This window comes from Emiliania huxleyi, assembly GCF_000372725.1.
Source record: "Emiliania huxleyi CCMP1516 unplaced genomic scaffold EMIHUscaffold_396, whole genome shotgun sequence".
Classification (NCBI taxonomy): domain Eukaryota; phylum Haptophyta; order Isochrysidales; family Noelaerhabdaceae; genus Emiliania; species Emiliania huxleyi.
Window position 1 is genome coordinate 25,999 of NW_005198998.1, and position 22,146 is coordinate 48,144.

The window sequence follows — 22,146 nt, forward strand, 5'->3', positions numbered from 1 at the left end:
TTGGGTCTCGTGCCGCTGTTGAAGGTTTTGACGTGGTGGTGCCGCGAACCCCGCCTCCCTCGCCTCTTAGGTGGGCGAACTGCCACCCTGGACGCCGTACTTCGCAGCGTCGGCGTGCCTCGCCTCCGTCGCCGCCAGCCTTGTCGAACGAGACCCGCATCCCAACCCGCATCCCACCCCGCATCCCAACCCGCATCCCACCCCGCATCCCAACCCGCATCCCAACCCGCATCCCAACCCGCATCCCACCCCGCATCCCAACCCGCATCCCAACCCGCATCCCAACCCGCATCCCAACCCGCATCCCAACACTGATCCCGACCCCCTCAACCCCCTGACCCTAACCCCCCTGACCCTGACCCTGACCCTGACCCTGACCCTGACCCTGACCCTGACCCTGACCCTGACCCTGACCCTGTCCCTGTCCCTGACCCTGACCCTGACCCTGACCCTGACCCTCACCCTCACCCTCACCCTCACCCTGACCCTGTCCCTGACCCTGACCCTGACCCTGACCCTGACCCTGACCCTTACCTGGCCCGACCCTGACCCTGACCCTGGCCCGACCCTGGCCCTGACCCTGACCCTGACCCTGACCCTGACCCTGACCCTCACCCTCACCCTGACCCTGACCCTGACCCTGACCCTGACCCTTACCTGGCCCGACCCTGGCCCGACCCTGGCCCGACCCTGACCCTGACCCTGGCCCGACCCTGGCCCTCAGGCGCGCCTCTCCTCTCCGCTCGCCGACTTTCTCGTCTTTCACGAGGAACAGGACCGTGCACACCGCAACACGACCACCGCCCCCCCCCCCCCACCGCCGCCACCGCCACCACCGCCGCCGCCGCCGCCGCCGCCACCGCCTGTTCGCCGCCGCCGTCAGCGCCGCCACCGCCGCCACCGCTGCCACCGCCGCCGCCGCCGCCGCCGCCGCCGCCGCCTCTGCAGACCTCTGCCTCCACTCGCTCCCTCACCTCCCCCCTCTTGCCACCTCCCTCCCGCCTTCCCAGGACCTGGCGGTGCCGGCTGACGTGCCTCCCAACGTCAAGTGGTTCGACTTGGGCCCGGGCGGCCTCTCGATGCTGCTCGGCATGCAGCTGGGGGAGGCGCTCAACTTGCCAATCCGCAACGCCACAGTCGTGATCAAGGCTAGCCTCGCTCAACCTCGCCCGACCTCGGCCGACCTCGCCCAACCTCGCCCGACCTCGCCCAACCTCGGCCGACCTCGGCCAACCTCGCCCGACCTCGCCCGACCTCGCCCAACCTCGGCCGACCTCGGCCAACCTCGGCCGACCTCGGCCGACCTCGCCCGACCTCGGCCGACCTCGGCCGACCTCGCCCGACCTCGCCCAACCTCGCCCGACCTCGCCCAACCTCGGCCGACCTCGCCCAACCTCGGCCGACCTCGCCCAACCTCGCCCGACCTCGCCCGACCTCGCCCGACCTCGCCCAACCTCGCCCGACCTCGCCCGACCTCGGCCAACCTCGGCCGACCTCGCCCGACCTCGCCCGACCTCGGCCAACCTCGCCCGACCTCGCCCGACCTCGCCCGACCTCGGCCAACCTCGCCCAACCTCGCCCGACCTCGGCCAACCTCGCCCAACCTCGGCCAACCTCGCCCAACCTCGGCCGACCTCGCCCGACCTCGCCCAACCTCGGCCGACCTCGCCCAACCTCGGCCGACCTCGCCCGACCTCGCCCAACCTCGCCCAACCTCGGCCGACCTCGGCCGACCTCGGCCAATCTCGCCCAACCTCGCCCGACCTCGGCCGACCTCGGCCAACCTCGCCCGACCTCGCCCGACCTCGCCCGACCTCGGCCAACCTCGCCCAACCTCGCCCGACCTCGGCCAACCTCGCCCAACCTCGGCCAACCTCGCCCAACCTCGGCCGACCTCGCCCGACCTCGCCCAACCTCGGCCGACCTCGCCCAACCTCGGCCGACCTCGCCCGACCTCGCCCAACCTCGCCCAACCTCGGCCGACCTCGGCCGACCTCGGCCAATCTCGCCCAACCTCGCCCGACCTCGCCCAACCTCGCGACCGTCGCGCTCAAGGCGCTTCGCTTCATGTTTGACAAGTGGCCGCGGCTGGTCGCCGAGTACAAGCCGACCTTCGGCGCACTCCTTCGCGCAGCTCGCCGCCGATGCCCCTCGGAGCTCCTCCCGCGAGCCCTCTCGGCCCCTCCCCCCAGGCGCCGTCTTCAGCAAGTACCTCAACGGCTACAGCCACTGGGGGTACGCGACCGCGACATGCGCGGTTGGGAGCTTGCCGTGCGCCGGCTCTGATGCGACGCTCCTTGGCGGGCAGGTACTGCGACCTCGACATGGTGGTCGGCAACTTGCCGCTCTTCGTGTCGAGAGCGGAGCTCGAGCAGCACGACATCGTCACCTACTCGTTTGGCGACCAGGAGGCGCTGTACTTGCGCGGCCAGTGGACGGTACACCGGAACGAGCCGCGAGTGAGCTCCGTGTGGCAGCGGTGCGACCACATCGCGGGCCAGCTGCAGAAGGAGCTGCTCCTCAAGGTGGCGTGGGTCCGGCGCATGGAGTCGCGGGGGATCGCAAACTACCCGAAGCGCTTCCAGAGCGCGGAGGGATGCTACTCGCACCAGGCCCGAGAGGAGCCGAGAGGAGCCGAGAGGAGCCGAGAGGCGCCGAGAGGCGCCGAGAGGCGCCGAGAGGAGCCGAGAGGAGCCGAGAGGAGCTACTCGCACCAGGCATGTCTCTCCCGCCCCGGGGCGTGGACGGCGTCTGTTCACAGCTCGGGATGTGAGACGGCGTCTCCTCACCGCCTCGAGCTGTCAGCAGGCCGTCTCGCGGGGCGACTTGCGCATCGCTATGGTGCACAAGCAGGCGGTCGGCCTGACCGCGTCCGGCGAGCCGGAGGCCGCCATCTACGCGGTGGACGGCGCGGTGTGGCGCTGCGCCGCCGAGACGCGCGTCGACCCTGACGAGCTCGCGCGCCGCTCCTCTGCGTGCGGCGGCCAGCGAGTTGGTCCCTCCCTCAGGGGCATCGGCGGTTGCCCGGCTAGGCGCGTCACTCCTCCGCGGGCGGCTGCCAGCTCTCTTTGCCGGGGCCGCATTTGCCGGTCGGCGAGCGGAGACCTCTCCGGATGGACGCCGAAGGGTGCGGTCGGCGGAACGCACGACTGGCTTCCTCGGAGCCCTGCCTGAGCCTCGTCGGAACCTTTGCGCAGGTGTGGCCGGTGGATGCCGGTCGAGTTTCGCATGTGTGCGCCGGAGCTGCTCGAAGACGGCGACGAGGCCGCCCGCGCCACCACGACCACCTTTGACGTCGCCGATGGCAGGTTCTACGGGCAGCGCGTCGCGCCGGCGGCCGGCACGACGCTGCCCAACGGCTGCGCGCAGCTGGCATTCTTCCACTTTCAGGAGTGGAAGAAGAATTGGGAGGGCAGCGGCGCCACCACCATCGGCATAGAGCCGCTCATGGCGCCCGCCAGAGCCGGGGCCGCGCCGCGCTTCTCGGCGCGCCCGCGCAACTTTACGGTCACCTCCGAGGGGATTGCGCTGCTGGCCGCCGGAAGAATACACCACGGCGGCCGAGCGAGAACAGGCGGGTGAGCCACTCTGAGCGAGTCCTGTACCCTCTATAGCTAGTTTGAGGAATTGAGGCGTGTACGGTAGTCTCGGTCGGTACTTTCGCATGTCCAAAAATGTTCTATGTGCGTGTGCGTGCGGTGTGTGGAGCTGAGGCGAAAGATCTTTTGTTGTCTGATGTCTCATCGGTCATCCTTGGCCGCAAAGCAAAAGAATTTTGCACCGAACTGGGCGCGCCGCGAGACCAGGAAAAAACTCAGCGGGTTCCAAGATCCAACTTTTTCCGGGGTATGGTATGGTACCCTCGCGGCCCAAAGGGTGGGGGGGTATGGTCCTGACCGGCGCCCATCCCCGGTCTCCGGGAGGCTGGGTCTGTCACACTCCCTTTGCTGCCACTCATAAAATCGTTGGGTCGCTTCAGTTCACACAGTCCCCCCGTGGGCCGACCCTCCGATTTTATGAGAAGAGAACAAAGGGAACAAACCGCAAGAGGAGTGGGCCGACCCTCCGATTTTATGAGAAGAGAACAAAGGGAGTGGGCGATATGTAGCGTGCGGTGCAATCTCCAGCACAGGTACGGTCCCAGACTGGAGTCCCGTCTGCATTGGCGCTCGGTTGCAGTGGCCGACCGACGCAGGGTGTGCCGGCCGGCTTATGACTGCTGCTTGCAAACGGCGCACTCGAAGGCCTGCTGGGCGGGGTTGACGTTGGGTGCGTACCCGTGCTAATGGCTGGCACTCATGGCAGAAGGGTCGGCAGGGGTCGCACCACGTCCGTGCGACCCCGTGCGACCCCCCCCCCCGAGGCCCCCTCTAAGGCGCAACCCCCCGAGCAAAAACCTCAGCGGCGTGTGCGATCTGCCGCGACGCCACGATGCCTGCGGCGGTTCTCGCCCCGCTCGCAGTGCTCGCCTCGCTCATTACGCCGCCGCTGGCACCACCGAAGCAGCAGCTCTCGCGGCAGTTTCAGTTCGAACGACGCGACCTCGCTGCCCTCGCCGCCGCCGCCATGCTCAGGAGCAGTCCCGCCGCTGCCGAGGACGCGCCTCTGGCGGTTGCGTACCTGTCCGCGGGCGACACACGCCTGCTTCAGCCCGCAATCGACGCCATCAAGTACCTGGGCGTCGTGAAGACGACCGCGGGGAGCCTGGCGCGCGACGGCGAGGCGGTCCCTGCGCTAAAGGTCGAGTACGTTCCGCAGAAGCTGCCGTTCAAGAAGCTGTTGGGCGTGTTTTGGCGGGAGCACGACCCGACGGCCACCGCCGAGGAGGGCCAGTTTGGCGAGACGAAGGACGGCCGTGTTCCCGGCCCGGCGGTGATATGGGCTTCCGACGTGGCGGAGCAGAGCGCCGCAGAGCGTGGGCGGACGCTGCTGCAGCAGTCGGGCCTCTTCCGGACGGGCAAGGAGCAGTTTGGCGACCTGGTCAAGCCGATCGCCACCGAGGTGCGCAGGCTCGACGGGTGGCAGTGGGCGGAGGCACCAGACGAGCTGCAGGGCTGGTACCTCTCCAACGAGGGCGCGTACAAGAAACTCCGCTTGAGGCGAGACAAGTTCCTGCAGGACACGTTCAAGCCGTACAAGACGACCGAGTGCCGCCAGGTGGACGAGTCGGCCAGCGGAGGCCCGAAGGGGGTTATTTGCGGCTTTGTGATCTTCCCTTGCTCCGACGACAACGGCTGCCGCGCCGTCACGCAGGGCGCCTACTAATACAGTATGAAATGGCTCCACTACTCCGTACTCGACGTGCCATGACGGCTGTGATCGCATAGATGATGTTAGCATGTTAGTCGTGCCGAGGGGACCGGGTGGCGGCAAGCTGGCGGTATGGGGCGCTCTGCAACTACAGTATACGTACACATCTGTCTATGCAAATAAACCGCCGCTGCCGCGCTGCCGCCGCCGCCGCCGCAGCCGCGCCGTCGCAGACCCCACGCGACTGGCTGCGCATCGAGGACGCCGCCAAGGGCTTGCACGTGAAGCTCTGTCGCGGCTACCTCGACGCCGAGAGCCGCAGGTCCTGGTGGAGCACGCTGGCCGAGAGGGTGCTGTGGCACCGCGTCACGTACTTGTCGGGACGCTTCCAGAAGCAGTGCGAGACGCCATGCTACACCGCCTTCTTCGGTGGCTTTGATGCGTTCGAGCCGTTCGTTCCCATCCCCGACTGGCTGCTGCCGCTCGTCGAGCAGGTGCGCGCCTCGCTGGGGGTGCCGTTCAACGCGATCCTCCTCCGGCTCTACATGGACGGGGCGGACGAGATCGCATGGCACACGGACGGGCGCACCTTCCTCGGCGAGCGGCCCACGATCGGCTCCCTCTCGCTCGGCGCGACCGCCTCCTTCCAGCTGCGGCGAATGCGCAACGTGTGGCCGGCGCTCGGCGGCGGCGACGACGGAGTGGACCGGTCCACCCCGCAGCGCGACCTCCTCCTCGCCGACGGAGACCTGCTCGTCATGCACAGCCCCACGCAGAGGCACTGGCACCACCGCGTCCCCCCATATCTCCCCATATCTCCCCACATCTCCCCATATCTCCCCTTAGGCACTGGCACCACCGCGTCCCAAAGGCGGCCTCGCGCCGGCCGAGGGTCAACATCAACTTCCGGTACATCCTCCCCGGCACGGCCGACGCGGAGCGCGGGCAGCAGGCGTACTACAAGTACATGGTGCACGGCGACGCGACCCTCGCCACCGGCCGCAGCATGCACGAGCTGATGCGGCGGGCGGGCTCCCTCCTCTCCTTTGCCGCTCCAGCACCCGGCGTGCAGGCCGCGCCGCCTCTCCCTGTGCCGCAGCCGCAGCAGCGGCCGCCGCAGCTCGCGGCGGGAGCGCCGCAGGGAGCGGCAGTGGCAGCGACGGCGTCGAACGGCACCGCCACGCCGTCGGCGGCAGCGGCGCAGGCAGAGGCGGCGTGGGCGTGCCCCGCGTGCACGCTCCTCAACCCACCACTCGCGCCAGTCTGCGGCCTCTGCGAGACCAGGAGGCCGATCGAGGACGCGCGGCGGCGAGGCACGCAGGGAGTGGAGAGCAGGGCGCAGCAGGAGGCGGCGAAGCGGCGACGGTTGAGCGCCGCGCCTCAGGCCACCCTGACCGGGATGGGGTTCGAGCGAGGGAGGCCATGAGAACACGAAAATACTAAATAGTCCCTTCTTTAAATAAATAAAACGGACACCTCTACTAATAGTCCCTTCTTTTTTGCCACGACCTCGTTGAATTCTTTTTGTCCAACCCTGGTAAGCTCTCAAGTCTTTTTAGTATTTACCTATTTTGTGATTTAGATTTACAGAATATGTTTTTTTAATTTCTTTTCGCAGCAGCGTTGAGACACAGATTTGCCCGAATGGCGGGGAATCTCGCCGCCCCCAGCGCCACCCAGCGCCTACCAGCGCTCGCTCGCAGCGCGCCCGACCCGCCGGAAGGCGCGGTCGGCGCGCGCATCAAAAAGTTTGCACGTACGTCCCTCCGCGGCGTGCAACATAGGCCAACAGCGCCAGAGGCTGGCGCCAATGGCGCCGGCCTGATGCTGCGGCCCAGTGCAGCCGGCGCGCTGCGACGACCGGCGGCGCCGCCTGCGCGCAGCCACGGGCGGCCGCACAGCCGCTCGCGGAGCGCAGCCGGGTGCCGCAACACCACAACAACATCTACAGCGCCCATTTGCCTGCTGCTGGCACTGATGGCAGCACGAGGTGGGCGAGCCGAGGCACACGCGCGCGCGGCACCTGCGTGGCCGCGCGCCTCGCACGACCATCGCGCGCATAGGAGTCGCCCTCTGCGACTGGGAACAACACGTCAAGGCTATACGAATAAAAGCACTCCTCAGATACCTCGATGCGAGCAGGGGCCAGTACAAAACCCTCCTCGACTTGTGGCTCGCTAGAGCGGAAATAGGCAGATCCTCAGTACTAACCTCCTGCAAAGCTCATGACCTCACCAAGTGCCTCGACCCGGGGGAACAACGGAGGGACACCCCCTCCAAGCTGCCGACCTTCTGGGTCAAAGCCATAGAAGACATGAGAGAGCTCCGACTCAAATATCTAGGGTCTGACAACCCGCTCGAGGCGCGCTCCACGCCGATATTTAACAACCCTACTCTTCACCTCCCCCCCTCCATAACAAAATACCACAACCTATTCAATACAGCCCAATTACTCACAGTCACTAACTACTTCACACCAGACGACACCGCGTACTTCGCCACCTCCATCGACCCATACATCAATTGCCGCTACCCCAGATCGACAGACGAACAGATAATCGTGCCGCTGAGAGGAGGCCACTGGCATACCACAGATCGAGCGAAGGTGCACTACGCCTGGCACGAGCTAGGAATAATTCTCAACAAAAGGGGGCTCAACCCCGCGCACAGGAAGGCCAACCTCCTAAGAAGGGAAATCTGGCACGGCTACGACCGAAGCCTGCAAATGCTACAAAGACCGCCAGTAGCGGCCAAGCTCAGAATCTTTCCCACTAATGTCAAGCTAGAGCTCAAAGTCAAAATATTGAACCTACGAGACGGCCCAATAGTCACAAACAAAGGCACTCAGCCTCGACAAACAACAACGGGCCCATCCCCATCACCAAAAGAAAAATTTGAACCAATACGAGTATACGCCTACCTGGACAGAGACGACACAGTAGAAAACAACCACAAGTACTTGGTGCGAACCCTCAAAAAGAAAGCTGGTCAATGGTACGAGGAATACTGGCTAGCCGAACAAGACGCCAAAGGAATGGTCCACCCAGGAACGAAAATAAGTAAGGACGAATTCCTCAGACACAACCCACTACCAGCCCTACAGTGGGCGCAAGGCTACAAGGAGAGCGAGGAGGTGGCCTGGCCACACCCGGAGACATACACATTCGACGGGATCGACAAACCACTCGATCAGATAAGCGTCGGCGACATCACAAAGTATCTGAGCAGAAAGGGCATGACCCAACCCAGGATCCTCAGAAACTGGGAGAAGGACTTCCTACGGAACCCAGGGTGGATAAGAGAGGGAGGAAAAGACTCCAGGGCACGAGTGCAGCGACCCGACCGACCGCATGACAGCTCGTCAAGATTCCGCCTCAGAGTGGAGACAAGCAACAAAATAGTCCACCCTCAAGAATGGATTAACGCTGCAAGAGCGATACACAGCACTCTGGTCCCGCCTACAATTACCGACAACTATTGTAGACATATTCTCAACAGGAGGCTGGTCCTCCGGAAACAGCTCAAGGCGTACGGACTAGACACCACAACACACACGAGGTGCAGGCTCTGTAACAGAACCTCTGAAACGCTGAGACACCTCGACGGGTGCCCGGTCGTCCGGGCGGTCTTTGCACAAGGAGAGTCACTGAGCATACCTCCGCCGAGACTACTCACCATCATCGGAACCTCGGCGGACACGCCTGAGGTCCACAACGCACTTCATCTACACATGTGGAACCAAATAATAGTCTCCTTCTACGAAGAAGAAGACATCAAACCCGAACAAACCTGGAAGGCGGTCTTGAACCTATTAGTGAGGAACATGCAAGCGTACTCGGGGGAGGCCAGAACTAGGCTCCGACGAATAAGACGCAAGAGCGACCGAGTCAGCGATTCGACCATGAAAGAAATAAGCGACAAAGTAGAACCCATGGGGACGATTGATTACTACGGCAGACTACGACTGAGCAGGCGAGTGAATGAAGAACTAAGGAGAGTGGGACTCGACCACCTCACCACAGAAGAGGCGACGACTCACGCACGAGAGATCAAGTTTGTCAAGGCCTCACAAGCTAGCACAACAAACACCTAAAGACTTAAAGGCATCACACTACAAGGAACGCGGCTGAGCTGACTCCCTGTAGGGGGCGCCTCGGTGAACCAGGGACTAGGATCTCGCGCAGACGACACAGGGCGTGCTGCGCCCCGCGCGATCCCTGGCGCAGAGGAGGCTGAGACGCCGAACTTAGGATGCCTGCAAAGGCTGGCGAAAGCCAGCGAGACACGCCCACAACTCATATCCACTACAACAAGCCATTATGCCCCAATAGGCCCCACCACCCCACCCCTAGGCAATGTAGCGCACATGTCTAGTCCGGAGAGGACGGGGGGGGGGGGGGGGGGGTAAGGGAAAACACTGTGCCCAGTATTTTGGATTAAAACAATTTTTTTTTTTACAGAATATGTTTGAGCGTCCTCGTACGAGGTACGTCTTGTAAAGCCCAAAGCCGTACGTAGGGAAAGGAGAGCCCTTCTCTCAGTGGATGCAACCTCTGAATCGCTCGTCCGCGTCTCCACCAGGGCTCACTGGGGACTTGAAATGCGCTGTGCCACGCGTGAAACACGTGTCCTCAAAGGGTTAATTACTCACCGCGACGCCGCTGGCGCCTGGTCGCCGCCGCGGCAGCAAGGGGACAGCCCCACGCACTGGTAGGGGAAGCGGTACCAGAGCGAGACGAGGACGCCGTGCAGGTCGAGGCAGGGTGCAGTCCAGCAGCTGCGCCCTGGCCCGATTCCCGTGGGGGGAGGGTCGGCGCGCAAGCCTAGCGCGAAGGCGGCGCTCGCGGCGACATAATCGTACTCGCCCCACGACCTGTTCACGCGGTTGCGGCTGTGAAGATGCCCGCGGGCGGTGGCGCCATAATCAAGCTCGGGCGAGCTCTACCACGTGGCGTGGTTGACAGAGGACTCGGACACGGCGAGCGACCACCTGCTCACACAAGTGCGAGGCGTAGAGGGGCGCTCGTACCGCGGAGCAATCTGGCCACAACGACCGGCCACCCGCCCGCGACCAGCCGCTCCTGAGAGTGGCGCTGCACGCCTGCACGGGGATGAGGGTGTGAAGAGGCGCCGATCACACCTCAGCGAAGGGGAGTGGCGCTGCACGCCGATGGGGTACGTGTTGTCGCGCCCGCTACGAAAGGCGAAGAACGGCGTGCGTCCCTCCGGCTCCTGTCAGACACAGCAGGAAGGGTGAAGCGACGACGCTCACTCCTCGCAACACAAGTGCGGCTCGCCCTCCTCCGCCTCGCCGGAGGAAGGAGAGAGGGACGTCTGGGCCATCAGCACCGAGCGAGTAAGCAGCGCCCCGGCCAGCCGCGGCGCGCCGTCGCTAACAGCCGCGTGCGCCGCAACGGTGCCCCCTTGGGAGTACCCGCCCACAAAGACTCTGCCAAAGTCGCCGCCGAGAGCGGCGGCCTGTGTTCGCAGCGGCTGGGCGTCTCGAGAGTGGTCATCGTGGCCGCCGCGTGATCTCCGCTAATCTCAGCGAACAATCCAACTGGGAGGCGAATCCCGCCGAATCTCGGCTAACCTCGCCTCAGCCTCTGCGAGGGCGAGCAGCGCGGCAGCACTCGCGTTGAGCTCGGAGGTCGCAATCTCGTCGGCGTCGGCCGAGCTCTTGCCGGACTCATCGCTGAAGTAAGTGTACCACGCCTGGACGCCACGGGAGGGTCCCCAGACTGGCCACTGCATTGTCCGGCGCGGTGCATTCGGAAAGACAAAGCGGACGTTGGAGACGTCGATCCCGAGCCGCGAGAAGGAGTGGAGGATCGGCAGAAAATCGGAGCCACGGTTGCCGAGCCCGTGAAGGAGGATGATAGAGTAGTGGTGCTCGCCGCCCGCCTCAACAATCACAGGCGGCTGCAGGTAGGCAGCGGCACATCTGGAGTCGCCATTTTTGTCGCCGCCGCCGACCCGCATCTCGCGCAGGCGCTGCACGTACTTGAAGGATGGCGGCGGCTTTTCGGGCCGCACGACAGATGGCGGAGAGGGCGGTGACATGCAGCAGGAGCCGGCGAAGCGGAATGAAATAAGCGATGAATTCTTTTTGAGGAGTTGCCGTCTGCTGTGCTCCTCTTGGTACCTGTGTCGAACCTGTGTCGGTGAGAGAGCCGGCGTGAATTCTTTTTCAGCAAGAAGAAAAAACGACTATTAACGGCGGGCACGTCGCGCCGCATGGTGGCCGCGCTGCGCCGCTCGCCGCTGGCGCGCGGTTGATCGCGGCGCCGACTCCGCGGCGGCGCCATCTCACGCAGCGGGGCGCGTCGCGTCGTCGGCGCCAAAACAGACGCGAGCTCGCGGCGCGGCCGCGGCAGCAAAAACATCAACCGTCTGCTTCTCCTTCTCTTCTCGTCTCGTCTCGTCTTGTCGCAGGCGCACACGCGCGCGACGTGCGCTCGTGTCGCCGCGTTCGCTCCGCGAAGGACGATTCGAACCGGGAGCCAGTCGGCGCAGCGGCGGCACGCGGCGGCAAAACGCACGACGCTCACCTCATGGAGATGCTGCGGCTTTGGCACCTCCTGATATAATGCTGATTTTTTGCTGAGCGGGGCGGAGGCACGCGGGCGGCGGAGGCGGCGGCGGACGACGTCTACTACCTGGCCGTCCCCTGTGGTAGCTTAGCGATCAGGGAGGATCTACCTGTTCGGCCTCGAGGAAGCTGCTGGGGGAGAGGGGGGGAGAGAGGAGAGGAGGAGAGGGGAGAGGATGAGAAGAGGAGAGAGGAGGAGGGGGAGACCAGAGAAGAGAGGGGGGGGGGTGAGGGAGGGAGGGAGGGAGAGAGGGAGGAGAGAGAGAGGAGAGCCTTTGAGCCTTGGCACCAGCCAGGCAGTTGATTTGGCCCTGGCACCAGCCTTGGCAGTTGAGTTGGCCTTGGCACCAGCCTTGGCGGGCGGGCACGCGGGACATGCACAGGCGCCAAGGGGCGCGGCGCCGACAATCACGGCGGTGATTGCGGCGCAGGTGGGGGGACGGGAAGTCCGTCGGCGTTGCCGGGGGCCCAAGGAAGCGCGAGGGAAAAATTCCGCCGCTGAGGGCGCTCGTGCGGCAATAGCCGGGTGGAGGGGGGAGCGTGCCGGACGGGGCGTCGTCGCGCCGTCCGACGGTCTGCTGCCCCGCGCAGCAACCGTCGGGCGACGACCCGGGGGCCAAAAACCCGGCGACGACGGCGCTCTGGATGGGGCGTGACCTCCTGCCTCCAACCTCCTTCCTTTTTGAGCAGGTGTGACGCCGCGCGAGCGACGCTCCGAGATCGCCCGAGATAGCGCGGCGCGGCAGTGGGTGAGGTGGGGCGGGGTGGAGAGGTGGCGTGGAGCTCCGAGATCGCCCGAGATCGCGCGAGATCGCCCGAGATCGCGCGGCGCGGCCCGAGGCGAGGTGGATGGGTTGGGAGCGGGGGGGCACAAGTGCTCAGTGCGGTAGATCGGTCAGTCGGGGCGCGTGAGCCGGACTTGTGAGCCGGACGGCTTTCATTTCTCTCTGCGTTGTTGAGCCAGGACTCAACATACTCGTTCTGTTGCCGTCCCAAACTGTCACTCCCCTTTCTCCCGGCCGGGGCGGGGCGCGCGCGGGGGCGGCGGGTGTGCGGCGAGTGTGCGGGATGTCTGTGGGCCCGAGAGCGATATGCCATGTCCGCCTTGCGTTGTTTCATAACATCGAAGGCTAAGCTCAGAAAATTTGGCCGGCCGCTGGCGCTCACGCCCTGGCCTCCGACTGTTGTTGGCCGCGCTCAACCGTCGCCGCTTCGCCAACTCTTTTAGTCAGGTCTGCTTGCGCGCTCACGTCTGGCCTCCGACTGTTGTGTGTGGCCGCGCTCAACCGTCGCCGCTTCGCCGCCACCTGCTTCGTCATGCCTCTTGTCGCTGCGGCGGTCCTGCCTCACGGCGATGATCCGTCGCTCCTCTCCAACCCCACCTCTCTGCCGCCGCCGACGGCCTTCACCGAGGCTCGCTGCTCGCCGGCCGGCTGCTGGCCGACGCTGCGCCCGATGCGATCGTGCTCACTACACACCTCACGGGCTTCAGACAAGCTGGGACGTCGGAATCTATCAGAACGCGGCGCTACAGGGCGTCGCGACCGTGGGCCGAGGCCTCCAGGAGTCGTTTGGCCCCGCCAGCCCTCGCAAGCTTTACCCGGTCTCGCTCGATGGCCAAACGGACGCCGGGCACAGCAGATCATGGACGTCCTCTCCGCGAGGCACAACGTGACTCTGCAGCGTGGCTGGAACGGAGTCCTGCCCATGCCGCTCCACTGGGGCGAGGTGCTCGCCCTCAGCTACGTGGCAAACGCCTCCGCTGCCCACCGCTTGCCGCCTCTCGTCACGCTCGGCCTCCCGCTGTCGCGGTACAACCTCTCGTCTGCCGTCGCGACCGGCTTCCTCCAGCTCGGCCGCGACCTCGGCCGCCTCTCGAGGCGTCCAGCAAGCGGGCGACCTCTCCCGCCTCGTCGCGAGCGAGACCCTTCCTTGAGCCTTCTCGGAACCTTCTCGGAACCCGTCCATCTGTGAGCACAGGTCGCCCTCCTCGTCTCGACCGACCTCGCGCACACGCACTGGAGAAACACCTCCTTCGGCTTCTCGCCGCACGCGGCGCCCTTCGACGCCGCGCTCGGCACGTGGGCGGCGCGGCTCGACGCCGGCGCGCTGCTGCGCGACTCGGCCGCCCTCGTGGACAAGGCGCCTGTGATTGCACTCAATCAATTCACTATTAGCGCTGCTTCATCACAGCCGGACTAGGACAAGGCGCCTCTTCCTCCAGACAAGCTCGGGTCGCGCGAGCCGCACCCCTCGCAGCCCTGCTCCCCTGCACCGCCCACCGCCCCGCCACCCGCCGCCGCGCCGCCCTTCCCCTCTCCACCCGCCGCCTCGCCGCCCTGCCCCTCGCCCTCGCGGCCCCGCACGTGCGTGAGAGCGTCGTCGCCTATCATCCGCAATCCACAACCAGCTGAACAGCGGACTGGAGTCCGGCGTGCTTCGCCGCGTGTCGATGCCCTTCTCCAGCCACGCCGCCACCGCCTCGTTCTTGACCTTGCGCGCGAAGTGTGCCGCCGTCCTCCCCTCGCCGTCGGGGCGAGAGCGGTCGGCGCCTATCGTGATCATTCATGGTTTACTCGACTGGATCCGCCCCTCCGCGTCCGCGTGCGAGCGGCCGGCGCCTAGAGGGGCCGTCCATTCACTAAGCGAGACTTCAACCCTGTACCCCGCTCCGCACGAGAGGACACGGCGCCGCGCGAGACCAACAGCCGGCAGCACGCCTGAGTAGCGCGGCGGCCATGTTGTGATGAGCGGTTTCATGGACCGGCGCGGCCAGCGGCACCGCGCCTCGCTGCCGCTCCTCGCCATGCATGCGAAGGAAAGCGCGGTCTGCCTACGTGTGAGGAGACCTCCGAGCCTCGGGGCCGGGCCCGCAGAGACTGCGAGGGCTGGAGGTCGCTTGCCCCGTCATGTTCGGCTTATCGACCTCTGCGCCCGCGTCGAGGAGCAGCCGGGCGCACGACTCCTTCCCCATGATGCACGCCTCCACAGAGAGATTAGGCTCAGGGCTAATCGATAGGATTCTCCCACCCCATGATCCGCACGCGCCTCCATCAGCGCCGTCACGCCCGCCCGGCTCGTGCTGTCCACGCTGCAGCGGGACTCGAGCAGTTTCTCGACAATCGCGTCGTGCCCGTTGACGCAGGCGTACTTGAGCGGCGTCAGTCCAGACCGGCCCGGCCTGTTGACGATGTCCTGCTGGAAGGGGTCCGAGCGCGCCTCGGCGAGCAGCCGATTCACCTCGACGCGGTCGCCGTTGAGGCAGGCCGTGCAGAGCGGCGAGTCGGACCGATCCGTCCACAGCTCCTCGCTCATGTTGGGGATAGAGGGGCTCTCGCCGCTCGACTTGCTGGACAGCTCCTCGTACGCGTCTGAGATGCTCAAGAAGAGGGCCGCATCGCCGTCCTTCTTGTCGGGGTGGTGCTGAAGCGCGAGGGTGCGGAACGCACGCGGAACGCACGCTTGATTTTTCGGCATGGCTCGCGTCGAGGCCGACTCCGAGCACCTCGTGCGCGGTGAGCTTTGGCTGCCTGGAGAGAACATCGGGCGCTCCTGGTGTGGTCGGGTTGCCAAGAGAAAAAGATTTGCTACCGCGAGGTCATGATGAAGGCAAAAACGCGGCAGACGACCCCGAGGAGGACGAAACAAAAGTGGAAATCCCGCCGTCAGCTGTCACAATATACCCGAAGGGAACCCCAGTGCCAACACCGACCATTGAGGTACAAGTGCTCGAAACGAGAGTGGACCTGAGCAACGACATGACAGGGCGGGATATGCTCGCAGTGGGAGTCAGAAATGTGGTCCTTGCGCGAGGAATGCTCGATAAACTCGAGGGACCAAAATACGCGGAGAGGAGAGCGGAGTTACGCAGAAAGGCGAGAGAAGCAGCGAGAGCAAGAGATCGGCAGACGACAGCGGCGTCTCAGAACGAGGCCGAGGAGAGCGATGAGTCAGGGGAAGAGACAGCAGGAGAGAGAACGACGAGAGTGAGAAGAATGCGAGGTGGCATGAAGGTCGCTGCAAGAATTGGTGATAAACTGCGGAGAGAGATAGGAAGTGGTAGACGCCCGAGGGTGGGCGACGGCTAACACCACACTTCTCCCCTAAAATCCCTGTGTGGTGGCGGCGTACCGTCCTCCCATCCCTCCCTTGGGTTGCCTGTTTTCTTTCTTTCTTTTCAAAAACGCGGCACCGAAAAAAACGCGTTTATCTCTTGCACTGCTGTCCGCGCTTGCAAAATGGGATCGACGGGCGCCGTAGACTACGAGACGGTCTTTGACGAGAGAGAGAGAGAGAGAGAGAGAGAGAGAGAGAGAGAGAGAGAGAGAGAAGTCTTGATACGAAACCACGACGACACACACCAGTCGACTCGCATCGGTTGCCTCCATGAACGGCGGAGCTATTCTCGCGCCCACACCACACCTGGCTCCAACGTGGACACGCCCATAGCTGGGGACACTACTAGGTCACGCATGGCATCACAGAAGTTTTATCTCTGGGCCCCGAAAGGCATCTCTAGCAGTGTCGTTACACATGCCCCCTCCCCTCCTGGGCGCATGCGCCTCACGTCTCGCCAGGGCATAAGCCCTTGGCGTGTGGCGAGACGAGTTTTTCGCCATCGCCGCGAGCAGCAAGCCGCCCGCCGCAAACAGCCGGAGGCCTCGCCGCGGCACTGGCTGCGCCGCGGTCCCGCACCCGTCGACGCAGCTCCCCCCGCGGAAGACCGCGCGTAGCGACGTCTTGACGATCGAGATGAGCGTGCCTGAAGCTCGCCCACCTACTGCCCCTGAGAGTTGGTTATTGAGTGGGATCAGCTCCCCCCCTTGGGATCGAAGCCGCCACAACCTCACACCCAACATCCCAGGCGGGATCAGAAGGGGACTCCACACCGGACACCGCCCGGGCACAGCCCCCCTACCCGTCGGATCGCACAGAGGGCCCCCTCGGAGCAGCCCACACACAATCACGCATCGGCAGATTGAGTGCCTGAGTCAGGCAGACAGCACAGACAAGAGGAGAGAGAGGAGAGAGAGAGAGAGAGAGAGGAGAGAGGAGAGGGTGAGGGTGTGAACACACGTGAGGAGTGGGGGAGGGTGTCTGTGGTGGGCTGTAGTCATACTACGTGGTTAGAACCACGCGCCCCTCAGGAGCTTAAGGTAGAGCTGAGCGTCCAAGACGCCTCGGTGCCACCCACCGGCGTGAGACCATCCGGATCTGCCTGCTGCGCCCTCCGTACGCAGCAGTCCCCGCGATGGCCCACGTTCCGCCGTCGCCTGGTTGAACCCCCTGCCTCCCGGTTGACCCCCCGGTCCCCGTACTCGACCATGAAATAGACTCAAAGTCCACCACAGCCACCAGCCTCCGCCTCCACCGTCGAGCCGCGATCGCTGCCGCCCGCAACGCCGCCCGCCGCGTCAGATCGCCGCGACGCGCGCACCGAGTCGAGTCGGAGAGCCGCACCGCACCATCAGCAGCATCTGCACCACCAGCAGCAGCAGCAGCACCACCACCACCACCAAAGAGAGAAGCGCACCTGCCCGACGCCGCCCGCCTCGTCAGATGCTTGCGACGCGCGCGTCGAGCCCAGTTGCAGAGCCGCGCCGCGCCAGCAGCAGCATATGCACAGCAGCAGCACCATCACCACCAACAGCAGCAACAGGGAGAGGCAGTGCAGGCGCAGAAGCGCTCGCAGAGCGGTGCGCAGCGCCGCGCATGCCACGCTGCGGACCGTCGGACGAGCGCACCGTACGTCGGCGGCGAGCCGCGTCGCCAGCCGTCTCGCGAGAGAGCGGCGCCGCCGCGTGCGCGCAGCAGCCGCCGCGGCAGAGGCGAGCCGCGGCGACGTCCGCACTAACGGATAACGGCCATTGGCGGTTTCTCTCTCTCTCTCTCTCTCTCTCTCTCTCTCTCTCTCTCTCACGGTCTTTGACTGGGGCAACATGCACTGGCGCCCGCCACCGCCGCCGCCTGCCGATTGATCGCAGTAATTGGTCGCGCTGGCACTCAGCCAATATTGCTTGCCCCGCCCCTCCCAGGGCTACCCAACGCGGCCAAAGGATATCCACCTCGAGAACCTCGAGTCATCTCAGAACAAAAGAGGACAATAAAAAGACAGAAATCTCGAGTGATTACACAGACGCCGTGGCGCGACCAGGTCGTTCATGGACTTGGTGATCACGTCAAGGACACGAAAGCCGGCTGGCGACCGCCGTTTTGATGGCGACCTCGAGCGACACAGCGAGTGCCGCGACGACACACGAGGCGGGCCGGGCAAGCGCCGCCAGCGCGGCGGGCCGTAAGAAGCCGCGGCTTCGGAGAGTCGGGCCTTACGTCCTCTCCGGCCGAACGCTTGGAATTGGCCGCAACGGCCCTGTCTTTCACGCGATCAGCCGCCTTGACGGGCTCGAAGTGGCGGTCAAGATTGTCCGTCACAAGGCTGGCGACGACGCGATCGACCCGGAGGTACCTCATCTCTCGCCCCTTTTGGCTCTCTCGCCGTTCCGGCGCCAGCATCAAGGCCGCCTCCTCGGCCCTCGCAGGTGGCGGCGCTGGAGCGCGTGGGCCGCCACCCCAACATTGCTCGTCTCGTCGACTCCTGCAGGACAGCGAGCGGGTACGACATCATCGTGACCGAGGCGGTGGGCGGAGGGGAGCTGCTCGGCCTGGTGGAGCGAGTCGGGCGGGTGCCCGAGGAGCGCGCAAAGGAGCTTCTCGCTTGGGGGTGGAGAAAGAGGGGTCAGATCTTGGACTGAAGGTTGCCCGCTGCTGCTAGGTGCTTCTCGCGGGCGTGGTCTCCGGCGTGCTCCACATGCACTCGCGCGGCTTGGCGCACCGCGACCTCAAGCTCGAGAACCTTCTCCTCACCGAGGCGGGCGGCTCGCACGTCAAGATCATCGACTACGACAACGCGCACTTCGACCCTCCCGCGGCTGCCGCTCAGGGCTGCCTCGGCCCCGCCCTCGAGCCAGGCTTCGCTCCCCCCCCCCCCCTCTCTGTGTGTGCGGGGAGAGAGAGAGAGAAGTGTTTGGGGTTGTGCATCACCTCACCTCAGCACCTTGCCGTAGGCCTCGGGCGAGGGCGTGCCCCCCTCTCGCTCACGTGCTCGCGCGTCTGCGGCACGAGCTCGTACGCCGCACCCGAGGCGCCGCACTCCCGCGCACCGACCACTCTCACGCCCCCCTTCCCCTCCTCTCCGCCTTACCTCTACCTCTCACCCTCACACCGCGCCCCTCGCCCTCGCCGCCGCGCGCCCCCTCGCCCTCGCAGCCGCCTCCCCCCCCTCGCCCGCCCGCCCTCGCCCGCCCTCGCCCGCGCGGCGCGCGATGTCGCCGTGTGGCAGTCGCCCTCGCGGCCTCCGCTGGTCCCTCACCTCTCACCGTCCCTCGCCGCCGGCCGCCTCTCACCCTCGCCGCCGGCGCCGCCTCTCGCCCCTCCCAGGTGATCTCCGCGAGCCGCGAGCGGAGGCACGGCGGCAGAGGCGGGCGGGCCCTTCTCCCACAGACATGTGCATACGACACGCCCACGACATGTCCCGCAGGTACGACGGCAAGCAGGCCGACGTCTGGTCGCTCGGCGTGTGCATCTTCGCCCTCGTGCTCGGCATCTTCCCTCTGGAAGAGGCGAGCGAGGAGGACGAGATCGGCCCGAGATCACCCGAGAGTCGCCCCAGCCCGAGACCGAGCGGGTGCCGAGCTGGTGTGCCGAGAGACCACACAGATCCGCCCATCCGGCCTCTCTCCACCCCGCGGCGCAGGCCAGCGACAAGGACCCGCGCTTCGAGGCGCTCAAGCGCGCGCAGCTGGAGAACCGCTCATCCGTCGAGTCCATCCTTTGCCTGTACCGCCGCGAGGACAAGCTCTCGCCGGCTCTGACGGCGCGAGATTGCCCGAGATTACCCGAGGTTACCCGAGAGTGCCCGAGAGGCCACCTCTCTAGCCCTCTCGGCTCCGCGGGTCTCTGCGAGAGACGAACAAAGAAGGTATGTCCGCCGCTCAGGCTCTCCTCGACGGGATGCTGCTCGTCGACCCGTCCACGCGCCTCACGATGGCGGACGTGCAGGTGCGTGTGCGCGCCACGCCGCGAGCCCTGTGTGCTTGTGTGTAGCCTCGGGCCAGATCTTTGGAATGAAGGCTGCCTACTACTGGGTAGGCTCCTCCCCCCACCCCCCCTCCCCTCCCCTCCCTTCTCAGGCGAGCCGCTGGTTCCGCACCCTCGCACAAAGGCTGGGAGACGACCCCGCGCCGCCGCGGACCCCCGCGGCCGGCGGCAAGTCGTTCGGCAAGTCGTTCGGCGGCCTGCTGCGCCTCTCCCTCTCGCCATACGGCCGGAGCAGCGAGGACGAGTCGAGCCTCACCTCGCCAAGGTCCATCCTCGACCTGGCGGCCTCGCCGGACCACGACAGGGCGGCCGCGGGCGCGCAGGCGCCGCGCGCCGCAGCCGACTGGCTCGACTCGAAGGTGTCGGCGCGGTTGCGGAAGGCGGGCCACCAGCAGGCCGAGGCGGGCGGCCACCACCGGGCCGCCTCCATTGGAGTCCCCATCATCGACCCAGACACGTCGATCAGCGGCAGGAGCTTGCCTCGCGGGCAGTGCGAGTTCGACGACGAGGGCGACGGCGCCACCCCTCGTGCTCTGGCTGCAACCCCTTCCACCTCCTCAGCTCTCGCCTCCTCGGCTGCCCCCTCTCCCACCGCCCCCACCGCTCCGGCGAGCGCGGCCGCGTCTCAGCGCAGGGCTGAGTCGTGGCTCCACCGGATCGGCCGGCGCTGACGAGCACCCATAAAACGGACACCTCTCTACTGTGAGATGGGTAAAAAGGAACAGGTCCCCGCCCTTGCGATCTTTGTGCAGGGTTCTTTGTGGGTGTGGTCGGCGACTAGCCGGGGTCGTCCTCCCGATGGGGGACTAGCACTAGCCGTCTTCCACATGGTCCCTCGGGTCCCTGCTGCTCCTAATCTCTTCGTACATCCTCCGGCTGATCTCCGCAAAGTCCTGCTCCCTCCCTCGTCTCGCCCTGCGCGTCTGCTCCGCCTCACCGTCTTCTGCCCTGCGTCGTCTGGCGACGGGTCCTCCATAGTCGGTCGAGGTCGCCGCCCTCCTCGTGCCTCTTCCCAACCTTCCCTCTGTCATAGCACATAGATGTGTCGGGATTAAATTTAATCTGCTCTTAATCTCTCCGCGTGACATCACATCTCTCTCACATCTCGTCTCTGGCACCGGACTCTGGGAGTTTGACCGTTTTTTTATTTCGCGCGACATCACAAGTGACAAGACACACAACGAACGGTCAGCAGTGCTTGCTTGCCGCATTTTCCACGTTTGTTTATTTACTGGTAAATGAGTGGTGATTCTCCTGGGGAGTGGTATGGTATTGAGCAGAGAGTGGTATGGTAAAATATACGAAACTCCGTGGAATCATCATTTTTTCGAGCTCTGAGCCGAGTCTGAGGCTGGTTTGCCGCCAAAATACTGTCCCGTTTTGCTGTTCACAGCAGGGACGGCCTCTGCCGCAAAGTCAAATCACCCCCACCTCCCTCCCTCCCTCCCTCCCACAGGCAAACCTTCGGCTCCCGCTCAGAGGCTCGCCGCGCCCGTGCTGCGCGCCGAGGCGGCGCCGAGGCCGGCGCCTTGCACCCGGCCCGCGGCCGGCACCGCCTCGCCCCACAACTGACCGCCCTGCGGCCCCTGCGCAGGCGTACCACAGCGTCGCTCAAAAAGCGACGCCGGGTGTGGGCTGCTCCCTTGACCCGTCACCCGCCGCGGCCCGTGCGGCGCGCCGAGGCGGCGCCGAGGCCGGCGCCTTGCACCCGGCCCGCGGCCGGCACCGCCTCGCCCCACAACTGACCGCCCTGCGGCCCCTGCGCAGGCGTGCCACAGCGTCGCTCAAAAAGCGACGCCGGGTGTGGGCTGCTCCCTTGACCCGTCACCCGCCGCGCCCTCGCCCGGCCGCCTCACCGCTCACGGAGGCTGCTCGCCGCCGCCGCCGCGCGTCCCGCGCCGCCACGCATGCCCCTTGCCCTGACGCGCGCGCTCTGCAGCGGCGCAGAGCGCGCGTCCCTGGCACAGACGGAGCAGCGGCCGCGCCAGCGGTCGCTGCTCCGCCCCCCCGTCGCGCGCGCCGCGCGCGCGCTGCCGCCGCCGCCGCCGCCGCCGCCCCCTCCTCGCCGTCTTCCCCACCCTACCCTCTGTTGAGCTCTCCTCGCACGCGCGCTGCGCGCCCCAGCCCTCGTGTTTTGGCAAAAAAAGGCTCCCCCCCCCCGTTTTTTTTTTTGGCGGGCATGCGCCCCCCCCCCGCGGGGGGGGGGG

The 22,146-nt window shown here is 65.8% G+C and overlaps 6 protein-coding genes across 6 annotated transcripts; 4 read left to right on the forward strand and 2 right to left on the reverse strand.

Annotated features, from left to right (window-relative positions):
- Positions 1–4,431: 4,431 nt before the first annotated feature.
- Positions 4,432–5,265, forward strand: EMIHUDRAFT_243695 (hypothetical protein; the record flags this gene model as incomplete). The annotated part of the gene is made up of 1 exon (XM_005770961.1): positions 4,432–5,265. The coding sequence occupies one exon, from the start codon at positions 4,432–4,434 to the stop codon at positions 5,263–5,265; it is 834 nt and encodes a 277-aa protein (XP_005771018.1).
- A 449-nt stretch (positions 5,266–5,714) lies between these two features.
- On the forward strand, positions 5,715–6,050 carry EMIHUDRAFT_46336 (hypothetical protein; the record flags this gene model as incomplete). Its single annotated transcript, XM_005770962.1, has 2 exons — positions 5,715–5,918; positions 5,973–6,050. Coding segments are annotated over 2 exons (282 nt in total), but the record flags the coding sequence as incomplete, so codon positions are not given.
- Positions 6,051–9,567: 3,517 nt separating this feature from the next.
- EMIHUDRAFT_243698 (hypothetical protein) lies at positions 9,568–11,313 on the reverse strand (the record flags this gene model as incomplete). Its single annotated transcript, XM_005770963.1, has 6 exons — positions 9,568–9,598; positions 9,902–10,123; positions 10,196–10,240; positions 10,391–10,482; positions 10,600–10,728; positions 10,804–11,313. The coding sequence occupies 6 exons, from the start codon at positions 11,311–11,313 to the stop codon at positions 9,568–9,570; spliced, it is 1,029 nt and encodes a 342-aa protein (XP_005771020.1).
- A 1,846-nt stretch (positions 11,314–13,159) lies between these two features.
- On the forward strand, positions 13,160–14,566 carry EMIHUDRAFT_243699 (hypothetical protein; the record flags this gene model as incomplete). Its single annotated transcript, XM_005770964.1, has 4 exons — positions 13,160–13,180; positions 13,335–13,388; positions 13,484–13,724; positions 14,523–14,566. 4 exons carry the CDS (start codon positions 13,160–13,162, stop codon positions 14,564–14,566), a joined length of 360 nt encoding a protein of 119 aa, XP_005771021.1.
- Positions 14,567–14,675: 109 nt separating this feature from the next.
- On the reverse strand, positions 14,676–16,217 carry EMIHUDRAFT_243700 (hypothetical protein; the record flags this gene model as incomplete). The annotated part of the gene is made up of 4 exons (XM_005770965.1): positions 14,676–14,691; positions 14,832–15,265; positions 15,303–15,372; positions 16,204–16,217. The coding sequence occupies 4 exons, from the start codon at positions 16,215–16,217 to the stop codon at positions 14,676–14,678; spliced, it is 534 nt and encodes a 177-aa protein (XP_005771022.1).
- Positions 16,218–18,006: 1,789 nt separating this feature from the next.
- Positions 18,007–20,610, forward strand: EMIHUDRAFT_470224 (hypothetical protein; the record flags this gene model as incomplete). Its single annotated transcript, XM_005770966.1, has 9 exons — positions 18,007–18,304; positions 18,382–18,546; positions 18,615–18,810; positions 18,907–18,983; positions 19,280–19,305; positions 19,380–19,539; positions 19,596–19,742; positions 19,838–19,900; positions 20,032–20,610. Exons 1-9 carry the CDS (start codon positions 18,059–18,061, stop codon positions 20,608–20,610), a joined length of 1,659 nt encoding a protein of 552 aa, XP_005771023.1. The 5' UTR covers positions 18,007–18,058.
- Between the last annotated feature and the right edge of the window lie 1,536 nt (positions 20,611–22,146).